At 39.9% G+C, this 11,355-nt stretch overlaps 1 protein-coding gene across 2 annotated transcripts in view; it reads left to right on the top strand.

The window, feature by feature from the left end:
• LOC119480423 (plexin domain-containing protein 2-like) overlaps window positions 1-9,597 on the top strand; it is a 111,599-nt gene extending 102,002 nt beyond the window's left edge. For both annotated transcript variants that reach the window (XM_037756612.1, XM_037756611.1), the window contains exons 12-14: window positions 595-633; window positions 5,520-5,686; window positions 7,722-9,597. In XM_037756612.1, coding sequence (XP_037612540.1) covers window positions 595-633; window positions 5,520-5,686; window positions 7,722-7,841 — 326 coding nt within the window. In that variant the 3' untranslated portion in view covers window positions 7,842-9,597. The remainder of the gene's footprint in view (window positions 1-594; window positions 634-5,519; window positions 5,687-7,721) is intronic.
• The last annotated feature ends 1,758 nt before the right edge of the window (window positions 9,598-11,355 follow it).

The raw sequence follows: 11,355 nt of genomic DNA, 5'->3' as shown, positions 1-11,355 counted from the left end.
AGATATAGTAGCTTGGTGTTATTCCCCTGCTGGCTACAACAGACTTCTTTCCCTGGAGAAGCGATGATGATCCATATTCATGACCCTCACTCTGGTGTGGGATTGACTTGGACTAAATTTTGTGCGGTCTCTAACAGAACGATATCTCATTTAATGACTCATTTCAGACACCAAAATGAGGCTGCATTGGGTCTTTTGAAAATTGAAATAGAAAATCTTTTTGAATTAAATCGTCCAGTGAAATATATCTGGTGGTGTATGTGCTGAATTTGCATAATGTGAATCCTATGGTGTGTGTAAATGGCTGCTACCCTTCGAGGAGAAGTGGGTCACACTGCATTTCCATATTTCACATGTATAGTTAACCCCAGACGGCTTTTATGTGCTGAATTATGCATGCTGGACCATTATATTCAAAGCATTCATTTTTAATCAGCTTTTAAGAGTAAATTTCATGTTGAAATTTCCACTAATGAAAGACGCTTAATCTCATTTGGGACCTTCGGGGAGTTTGTTTATATTGTCAGAGCTTCAAAAACAAACTACAAAGAGAAATATTGATTATTATGTCTTTCTCTCTTTGTCTCCTCACAGATGATACCAAGATCGCCCTACATCTCAGAGACAACCAGGGTAGGTCTCCATCTTCCACTGCTGTTGTGGCTATGAGCCTTTACTCCCTGTTGTTTTTTATGGCTGTTTCTTTGTCCTCCTCCTCTTTCTGTTTACACCACTGAGGTATTGGTGATTGCTTTTTGATCTTTTTGGAGGACGTGTGGCTCAATCAGCTGATGAACTTGACCCAGCAGCCAGCTATAATGCTTATAAACTGTCCTCTGTGGGTTGCAGCGATCAATTGTAAAGTCTGGGCTGGTGTGAGGGAAGGTCAGGGAGAGTAGACTAGCTGTGTGCCCGAAAGTAGTAGCTGTATTAAAGGGATAGTTCATGTGTTTTGAAGTGGGGTTGTATGAGGTACTTAGTCATAGTCAGTGTATTACCTACAATAGATGACGGTCGGCGCGAGCCCAGCTTGAAGAAACAGACAGGAGTTATCACACAGGAGAAAAGCGATGTACTGCTGTGGACGGGGCCGGCAGCTAAACATATTTTAGACACCTAAAAGAAAGGCTCACCTAAAAAAATAAATATCAGTTTAATTGTACGCTATATTTAGAATATTTTCACCGCTTCACCTTGGTGTGAGATAGCTAGACAGTCTATGTTTCTGACAGGGAACTGAAGCCGTTAGCTGTGCTTCCATTAAAACCAGACTCTCTTGAAAAAAACTGTAATTTTAGCTCACAGAACACGGGAGTTGCTGGTGGAAAGCTGCCTCGAATGGTTAGTTCGTTTGGGTTATTGTGTGACTTTGGTTAGTTCGGATTCACCAAAGTCACATCATAACACATACAAACTAACTGATCGAGGCAGCGGTAGACCAGCAACCGCCGTGTTCTGCAAGGGATAATTACAGTTTTTTTCAATGGAGTCTGGTGGCTTTGGCGAGAGCATAGATGGATTAACAGCTTCAGTTCCTTGTCAGAAAAGGGTTGTCTCACAGCAAGGTAAACCGGCGAAAATATTCTAAATATAGTGTACACATAAACTGATATTGATTTTTTTTTAGGTGAGCCTTTCTTTTAGCTGTCTAAAATACGTTTTGCTGCCGGCCCCGTCAGCAGCAGTACATTGCTTCGCTTCCATGCGGTAACTCCTGTCTGCTTCTTCAAACTGGGGGCGTGCTGACAGTCATCTACTTTAGGTAATACACTGACTATGGATAAGAACCTCATACAACCACACTTCAAATCACCCGAACTATCCCTTTAAAGTGCCACTTTTCATTAAATATCTCAAATAAAGTCACAAAGGCAATATAAAGAAGAACAATGTATATATGTTTTCAGTAAGACATAGCTATATTCCTGTAAGGCAGAGGTAGAAATATGCTAGTTGTACAAACATAAAGATACAGTGGCTCCTTGAATGTTCAAATAAAAAAAAAGAAACACTTATATTTCTCAAATTGTGGGAGGGAAGGAAAGTAGTTTGTTTTGTATTTTTGCATGAAACACGTTCATTAAGACAAAGGCTTCACACTTTTTGAAAGTGATCTTATTCGATTACATCAAACTATCACAAATAATTTGACAGATGATGTTTGAAATGCAGCACCTTGAGAATTCAGCATTTCTCTTACATACTGAGCATATGCTTCAATTGCTAATATTTGTATGGAGCTGTTTTCTTATCTTTATTCAAGAGCGTGGTCTTTCAATTTGAGAGCATGACTTATTGATTTCATGTTCAGATTTTGTAAAGCTTTCCCTTCAAAACCTGTCCTCGCACTCAAATGGCCCCTGCTGGCGCTTGTATTTGCTCTGCGTCTGCTGAAACTGAATGCTCGACACTCAGATATATATTGTTGCTTGCACAGATTTCCTGCGCAAATCATACAAACTCTGAAATGACCTCTAACTCCATCAGTTTTCAGAGATAGCCTCTCAAATGTTTCCAGCTTGAGAGGAATTGGAAATCGGCGGCTTCTATCACACTTCCATTACACAAACGCTGCATGTCCCTCATCACTCCGCCTGCCACTGTGATGACATCTCTCTGCGTGGCATTTTCTTTTATCATGCATCCAACGTTTTTCACCTCTTACTTGCCAATAATGTTATTCATGGTGAAAAGTAGTTGCGGGGAAGACAAAAAAAGCATGAATTTCTACTGTCCTAGTCAAGGATAGTTTAGTACATAAAAACTAGTGGGTATTTAAAATGGGTCTACTTCATGCCAGTCGACCTAGATGATCCAGCATGTCTTCAACTGTTTTATATCAGCCAGTTACACCCATGTGTCCTCTGACCTTGACTGGTAGGAAACGTTAAGGTGATTACAGCTACAGTAAGCGCTGAGATAAGGAACAACAGGAGCAAACCGCCCTTTCTCTGGATTTTCTACTCAACAATCAATTATAGGTCTGCTCTGTTTGTTCCGTTAGTTTCCTAAAAACCTCCATTAGCCAGGTGAGAGAACGGCCGCGCTCCACTAATGTAGAGCTGGAAGAGGAGCAGCTTGGCCGGTTTCCGTTAGTCTCATTTGTCCTCTCTGAAAAGCTCTAATGTATTTTATTGCCGTCTAAGAGCTCTGCTGTCCATTAACGTTTACTCAGTCTCCTCAGGTCCCAGCAGTCATAAGGACAAAGCTAATGGAGAATGAATTTGGGGCAATTTGCTTAAGATGTGCCATTTCTGTGTCCGGACTGCGTCGTGCTACAATGATAAATATTACCAAACATCTCCGCAATTATGAACTCAAGAATATATTTTTAGCCTCGCTGACGGCACAGATGACAATGTTGGTCATATCTCAACAACTAGAACTGCAACAGTTACAGTCGAATTGATGCTGGGTCCAACTTTTCTTTTCTCTTTGTTATATAATCATAAATTAAAAGTGTTACATTTGATATTCAGAACATTAATATAGCATCAAACAACTATTTGCTATGTAAAGAAAAGCATGCTGGCTTGTATAATGCAATATACGACTGGATGCAGTTGGACATCCTGGTATTTTTGGCATACTGTATTGGGACATACTAAATCTTTTCATACTAAATAGTATGGTAATATGAGTATTGGAACGCACATCACGTCTACTCTTAGTGCAAAACAAAGCAGACACGAAGACTTAAAAACATGTTTTCCGCTGTCCTGTCTATCAAAGACAACCCACTATGACCCAGTATGGACTCTGCTATCTTATTGGTTTAAATGAGCCGCTCAGAAGAGTCCAGATGAAACAGCCTCAGAGCTCCTCCAGGAGTCTGGGCAGACCCGTCTCCGCTAGCGTCCCGCTGGTTATTTAGCCGCTAGGCTGTTGATTTCTCATCGTGTCTACATCTCCGCTCAGCGGCGTGCCCCCTGCTAACCTGTAACACCTCAGACTAACAGCCTGTCGCATTGTTTGGGCTTCCAGCTGACCAAGAGATAGCTCTTGGACTCTATAGCTCTGACAGATAAACACAGAGAAAATGCCCCTCTGAGAAAAATAAAACTGACCTCACACTGTGTTTATTAGATTTCAGCACAATAGCGAGATTGTCATTTTCTCTGCCATGTTTATCTTTGAAAATTAGGGGCTCCTGAGTTGCTACGTTTAAGGCTGACTAATGAAAAACACTATATCCAACACTAAACAATAGAGGTCTTAATGTGAAACTATATCGAGTGGTGTTTCAGCACATTCCTTACTTTGTCCTTTTTAAATTTCCAATTTAGGAGCGCACATAATGGTGCTATCACAGTGACTGCCCACACACATTGGACATGTTTGATTACCACCCGGTTATTCTGTGTGCTGGAAATCAATGAGGCAGGGAGCCAGGGGAGAAGCTGGTTGGCTGACAATCTCGGCGGTGGCTATAGCTGCTAATTAAAGCCAGGGAGGAGCCTCAGGGAGAGGTTGTCGGGGGGGCAGAGAAGAAGAAATCTGCAGCCGTGTGAATAGATCTGGCCTGAACTTGCTATAAATCTGTGTGAGATAAGCTATAAGGGCATCCTTGAGGTTTGTTTCATAATCACTTCATTAGTTTCCCCTGCTATGATCTGCTGGGACTGTTTGTATTTCCTTCTTCTATTCTTATTCTGACAAACTGCAGGTGAAATTCTTGTTTTTTTGTTTTGGGGAAATTGTGCCTCCATAGATGAGTATTCCCAATGGGTTACAGGACGCTCTCATCATCTTCAAAGGAACTCTGAAAACACCTGCTGGGTCGACTCAGAATATGAATCTGACAAACGTACTTTAAAGGGGAGTGATGTCTTCCAAGGCTCACTGAAGGACAAACATATTACGTAGTCACTATATACAGCCATTATATACAGCCTCTTCAGTTTGCATTGCCACGGCCGGAGGCTACAGTATGGACTCTTATCAGCATCTATAGGCCTGTTTCCTCCTCCTATCAGGAACATATGCTGCTCACCTTGGTTTGGGATTAACTCTTACTAGCGGGGGAGAGAAGAGCTGCTCATGAATACCTAAACAGATCACAGGACGATCATTCCACAGAGTGATAAAGACCCAGTTTAAACCTGAACCTTGAATATAATCTCAAAGTGAAGGAAATGTCCCTTTAATTCACTAAAAACAACAACAACAAAAACTATGAAATCCACTGAAAATGACTGTAATTGCATCTATTTTCAAACATATATTGGCTGAAGGAGATTTGCAGTGTCACAGTTTTAACTTTTGAAATCAAATCAAGGACATTTAGCTAAATTTCGTATACAAGCATGTCATACTGGAACATGTAAGAAAGGAGGGTATTGATGAATGATGAGTGTCCCCTGCTGGTCGACAGCGGAACTGCCGCAAAAGGAGAAAAATATAATTTTGGTGTATGCTTTTATCCCAATTATCTCTGCATTTTAGACACTATAATTTTAGAAACATGTATCTCTGTATAAAAGGCTGTAACAGGCTATTTTTGTGTTTTGTTTCTCCAGTGCTGCCTGCAGACAGCGCCGTAGACAGGAAGCCAGGCACGCACCCGTTGCACACCGGTCTGATTCTCGGCATCCTCCTGGTGATGCTCGTCATGGTTGCCGGCGTGCTGGTCACCGTGTACATCTACCATCACCCGACCTCCGCGGCCAGCCTCTTCCTCATCGAGGTGAGTGGAGACGACAGCAGCTGACATGATGCCAGATGATCCAAAACGAGAGTGAAAGTTTATTCTTGACCTTGGAGGCAGAAGTAAACAAAATCCCCACAAGGTCCACTTAGAATCCGTTCTGTTTCAGATTGGCATGAAGTGTACAAGAAGTCCTTGAAGTGCTCTGACCAATTTAAATCTGAAGATCTACTATTCGCTGACACCTTGTTGTGAGATTTTGTGCTGTAGGGATGATGTATTTTTGTAGGCCAACCAGTTAGTTAGCTTCGCACTGGTTCCCACAACAAAAAGCCAAAGGGATTTTTCTATTGGTATTGGGATTATTGTGGGAAATAAGCTCTCTGGCAAACAGTTATGACACTTACACGTTATGTTCAGCAAGATAATCTCCACAAATGAATACCACTTTAATGATTCTTGAAACATAAATGTAATCTCCAGAAGTAAAAAGCTAATGTTATGAGCGCGAGTATACACAATGAGGCTGTAAAGGCGGACAGGATGACGTTTAGTAGTCTCATTTAGCCACTTGTTAGCAACTGCCTTTTTTTAAGAGACGTACAGGCTTCAAAATTCACAAGTGGGGTATATATTAATGTACTTTATGTCGTAGAACAAAACGTTAAAATCTCTCCAGCTTCTGTAAACCACAGACCTTATTTCAGGCATCTAACTTAAATTCAAAATACCCATTGACTTCCAGACGAGGGAACCGGAAGAGCTCAAATGCTAACTCATTTCTGGGTATTAGGACTCATTTCTGTAGTACTCTATAGTTCATATTCTTAAAAAAATGATATAATAAGAAAAATATTTGAGTAAATGTACTTCATTACATTCCACCACTGGTTTCTTGTTTCTGACCCAGGAAATCATCTCATGACCCTCCTGTGTACAGGTCCTGATTCATCCATGGCTAAAAACATATCTCGTATTTGAGTAACATTTAATAAAAGCTAGAGTGTCACACAGTTTTAGGAAACTATTTAGCCTTGAAATAAAATGAAACGAAATGTTCGTAAGCCGATTTTACATACTTTTACTTACTGTAGTAACAAATGACAGGGTGGGGAAGTTAAACGGTATTGAGAGATCAACACTGGTTTTGGTCTTTTCATGAGATTTGTTGACATATAAAGAATAAAAATATAGAATATAACCTGTCGTATCCTTTAATATCATAAAATAATACTTAGTATGCCAAAATGAGGCTTCACTTGAACAAGCATAATCCACATCGGGGAGTCCCTGTGACTGATAATGACCTTGTAATATTGACACTGAGTACTGACTTTTTGTTTTTGAAAGACGTCTCAACACCTCTCAGTGTGTTTGACTTTCCCAACAGCACCTACTCATGCTCGGGGGAATTCATATTCATTTATTAAGAAAGACTGTGTGCACCTCGTTTCATCATCCACCCTCTGAGAATCTCAATGAATATTTAAGAGTCAGGAGTTGAAGGATAAAATGCACGGAGCACTGAATGGTGTGTTTTTTTCACATTTGGCCAGACATCCTTTCTCGCTATTACACTGGAATGTCTGCTTTTTGAAAAATGTGTCTTATCAAAACTAAAAGGAGTTTGTACACATTCCTAACTTAAGAACTCGATTCTGGCAAAGGGATAACTACAATCCTGGATATAATAAGTCATAAATGCTGCACTGATTAAATCAAACAAACACAGTAAATATCCTTTCCCCACCAAAGCAAATATATTATTGAAGATTTAACTTCCAAAATGTCTCAAATTTAGGAAAACATGATTGCATAATTCATCATTCAATATACGAAACACAGAGGATATCCATTTTGTTTTTACTAAAGCACAAGCTTACTGCCTGTCCTCATCCTACAGCTCCATAGGAGGGGGTGGGGGGGTGGGAAGGAAGATTTTGGACCAAGTCTGGCTCTCCTCTGGTCACAGACAAACCTCAACCTGAGCCCTAACCTTTAACCTTTGACCTTTAACCTTTATGACACTGTTTATCCTAAACGCTGTCCTCACACATGTCCTCTCCCTTTGCAGAGACGCCCGAGCAGGTGGCCAGCCATGAAGTTCCGCCGGGGGTCGGGCCACCCGGCCTACGCAGAGGTGGAGCCAGTGGGCCAGGAGAAGGAGGGCTTCATCGTGTCGGAGCAGTGCTGAGGGAGGAGGGGGCGTCTGCATCCCCGCGCCCCTCCACCCCACCCATCCCTTCCGTGCCGGCCCTCCTCCCTCCTTCTCCACAGGGACTTCTCGCCAGGAACCTCCAGGATCTGCTTATCAGTGTACACAATGACTCGTTAAGACTGCGGGATCGGCCCATTGAGCGCCAGATGAGACTGGATACGGCAGCCAACGATACGAGGAAGTCCCTGAAAAGTGATCCCAGACAAGCCCATTGTTCAGCTCCTGTTGGCTGACCTACTGAGGGACAGAGGGAGGGAACAGCATTGATGTCATCGAATCAGTCAGCATTGGTTAAGTTCTGTTGGGCTGCTATCATGTTGCCATGGAGGGATTGTACAGCCTGACTGCCTAGACTGGATACCGGTGTGGTTGAGGGAGGGAGCAGGGTGAATTATACAATATATATTTTCAGAAACAATACAGAGTATGTGAACAGAGATTTCCACTTTATTGTCGGTGGGGTTATACTGTATAGGCCTTTGTATATCCATCAGGTTTTTACTTCTTTTCCTTTTTCTTTCAGTATGTTGTTTTCACAGGGGGTTGGCACATTTATCTGTACAGACCGTCGGTATTGCTTTTCAATACCATCGCAGGCTTAATTGACTTTTCCACTGCCTGCTCTGCACAGAGAGGCTGCAGCATGTGCGATATGACGTGAGCTGAAGTCCTGTCACTGCGATCGATCGCAGCTCGGAGAAAAAGCTCTGAACACTCAGCAGCCGAATTAATTTGTGATGTTTGGCTGGTTTCATTTTCTGAAAATGAAGATTTTTTTTGTTCACTGAGAATATCTCAGTGTTTTTTTTTAATGGGTGATGGGCACGATCTTTCTTTCTTTTGATTGATTCCTTACATCATGGATACCATTTTATGTATTTGTTTTGTTTTTATTTTTGCAGTTTTTTTAATTACTGCCGTGCCATTTTGTCCCCAACTAGAGTTTGCACATTTTTTTTTTCTCATTTGACATGTGGTACTAATGCAAAATTACAAGACAGGCGCTTGTGAGTGTGTATGCTGAATATATTTTCTAAAGTGTAAGTGATTCTGTGTGTGTGTGTGTGTGTGTGTGTGTGTGTGTATGTGTGTGAATGCAAAAGAGAGCAGTTTACATTAGTGATTGGATATCCACCTGCTTTATGGGTGCATATGTTTGAGCTGGCTCTGCACAGGTGATTCTTATTGATTTGAATCTGAGGTATCTGGATACAGTTTGTGTGAGCCAGAAGACACACTGGTATGGTTGGAGTTTTCATTGATTTTTTCTTTTTTTACAGTGTGGTTTCCTTTTCTAGTATGTTTTCAGCATAACCATAGTCTGTGTTTATGTTATGATCGGCTCATCCGTGTCAACACATTAATGTATATACCAAGGCCAAAACATTTGCAGATTCAGGTAACTCATGGCAAAACATTTGTAGTATAGCAGTATAGTACAGAAAAAAAAACTTTTTTATTTTTTATGAGTGGCCTTTTTTTCTCTACTTTTTTACTTAAATGTGAATACTGTTCCAATCATTATACTGTCACCAATCAATACACACGGCTTCTGACTGAACAGTCACTTCTACTGTTAATAATAATATCTCAAGACAAAATTATGTTTTCACACTAATGATTGTAGACTCATTTTAGATCAGTATCTTGGAATTCTACTGAAAAATAAAATGTGCAATATTACACCCATTCAGTTTGACACTGTAAATACATAAAAAAATAACAATCTGGATTTTTTTTTTTTTAATTCCCACCTTGTCGTCATCACATTGAGACCAAAGACTAATCAGCATCATATTTTAAAGTATGTACCTCAAACTCCCCACAGCCTCAACAGCCACACAAAACATCCAGAACATACCAGTTAGTTGTATATTTTATTGGTTATAGTGGTGTTTTGCAACCATTTACATATAAAACTGCTGCACATAAGGCAGTTCTCTAAAACCCCTCGCCCTAACAACGATTGTCCAATCGTAGCTTAGCAACCGTAACTAGGCACAGCTAGTTTGGATTTCTCCATATGTTGAAGCGATAGCTGTAGTAAGAGAGATACTCGGCATTTAAAGAGTTTGGAGGGTGTTATTTTTTTATTTAACCTTTTCAGAAACCATAAATACAAGAACAAAAGTGTGAAGAATTGATTAAACTGTGTGTTTATCTGCCCTGATAGTCGTTAGTAACTTCCAACAAAGAGTATAGAAGAAAAGAGACGAATAGGCATTATGGTAAGAGCATGAAGGAACTGACTTCAAAATAAAAGCACGGTTCTGATGAACGTGATGGGCCATTCAGATTCATTCAAGAGGTCAGTCAGTCAGTCTGTCGATAATGAATAAATGAATAATTAAACATATAAAATGAATACATATGAAATTAATTGAAATTAATGATAATTTAAAAGAAAAACAACCGCCTCCAAAAATGTAGTTCAGAGAAAAATGTTATTCCAATTGTGTAAATACTTAGTCAAACTTAATATTAAAGAATACATTTCCAAAGACTGATCTAACTTCTAAATTACAGTATATACCACCTCACACTCAGCACCTCCATGTTTCTACTAAGTGCCTCATTTCACTTAGGATGGATAGAATTGAAAAAAGGAAACAGTCCACGATCAAAGACTAATTTCACTTCAGAATAAAAGTACACCACCTTAAAGTATCACTCAGACAGTATCAGGACATTCTGATGTAGAATTTCAAACTTATAGCCCTTTAAAAATCTCATGTAAGAGCTAATTTCACTCTAAATTCAGATTAGAATTAAAGGGAAATTGTCCACTATCACACACTAATTTCACTTCAGGTTGACAGTAGACAACCTCAGAGTATCACTCAGAGAATAATAGTAAATTCTGATGTAGAATTTCAAAATTAAAGCCCTTAAAAAATCTTTCTGGAGATAGCCAACCACCAGTTTCTCTACAAGATAACTATTATTAAATTGCTATATCTGAAGAGATAGTTTACAAACACTTGAAGAAATTTCCAGAATCTCCAAATAGTCTTCTAAGCATATGGATGAAAACAATATTCCTTCCACTGGATGATAAAGATTTGCACCTCAATTTGCACCTGTTTCCCATTCAAATCAAAGATAAACTGAATGTTTGAGACTGGAAAGCTAAACAGGCTTAGCAACAGTAACTAAGGGGGGCGGGGACATCTCTCATCTACCATCCTCTAGTTTAAAGGTCCCATATTGTAAAAAGTGTGATTTTCATGTCTTTTACATTAAAAAGCAGGTTTAAGTGAATTATAGATACTGTTAAACTATCAAAACGCTCAATATACATAGAAATACACACAGCCCGTATTCAGAAATTGCGCGTTTTGAAACAAGCCGTTAGAATTTCTGTCCATTTGTGATGTCACAAATATATAATATTTAGACCATTACACGGCTTTAAACGTAAACATTCTAAATGTGTCCCAGTTTATTTCCTGGTTGCAGTGTATGTTAATAACATCAGCTGACAGGAAGT

This window comes from Sebastes umbrosus, chromosome 21 (assembly GCF_015220745.1).
Source record: "Sebastes umbrosus isolate fSebUmb1 chromosome 21, fSebUmb1.pri, whole genome shotgun sequence".
Classification (NCBI taxonomy): domain Eukaryota; kingdom Metazoa; phylum Chordata; class Actinopteri; order Perciformes; family Sebastidae; genus Sebastes; species Sebastes umbrosus.
Note: the sequence above shows the minus strand (reverse complement) of the source record. Positions and strands in the feature narration are given on the sequence as shown.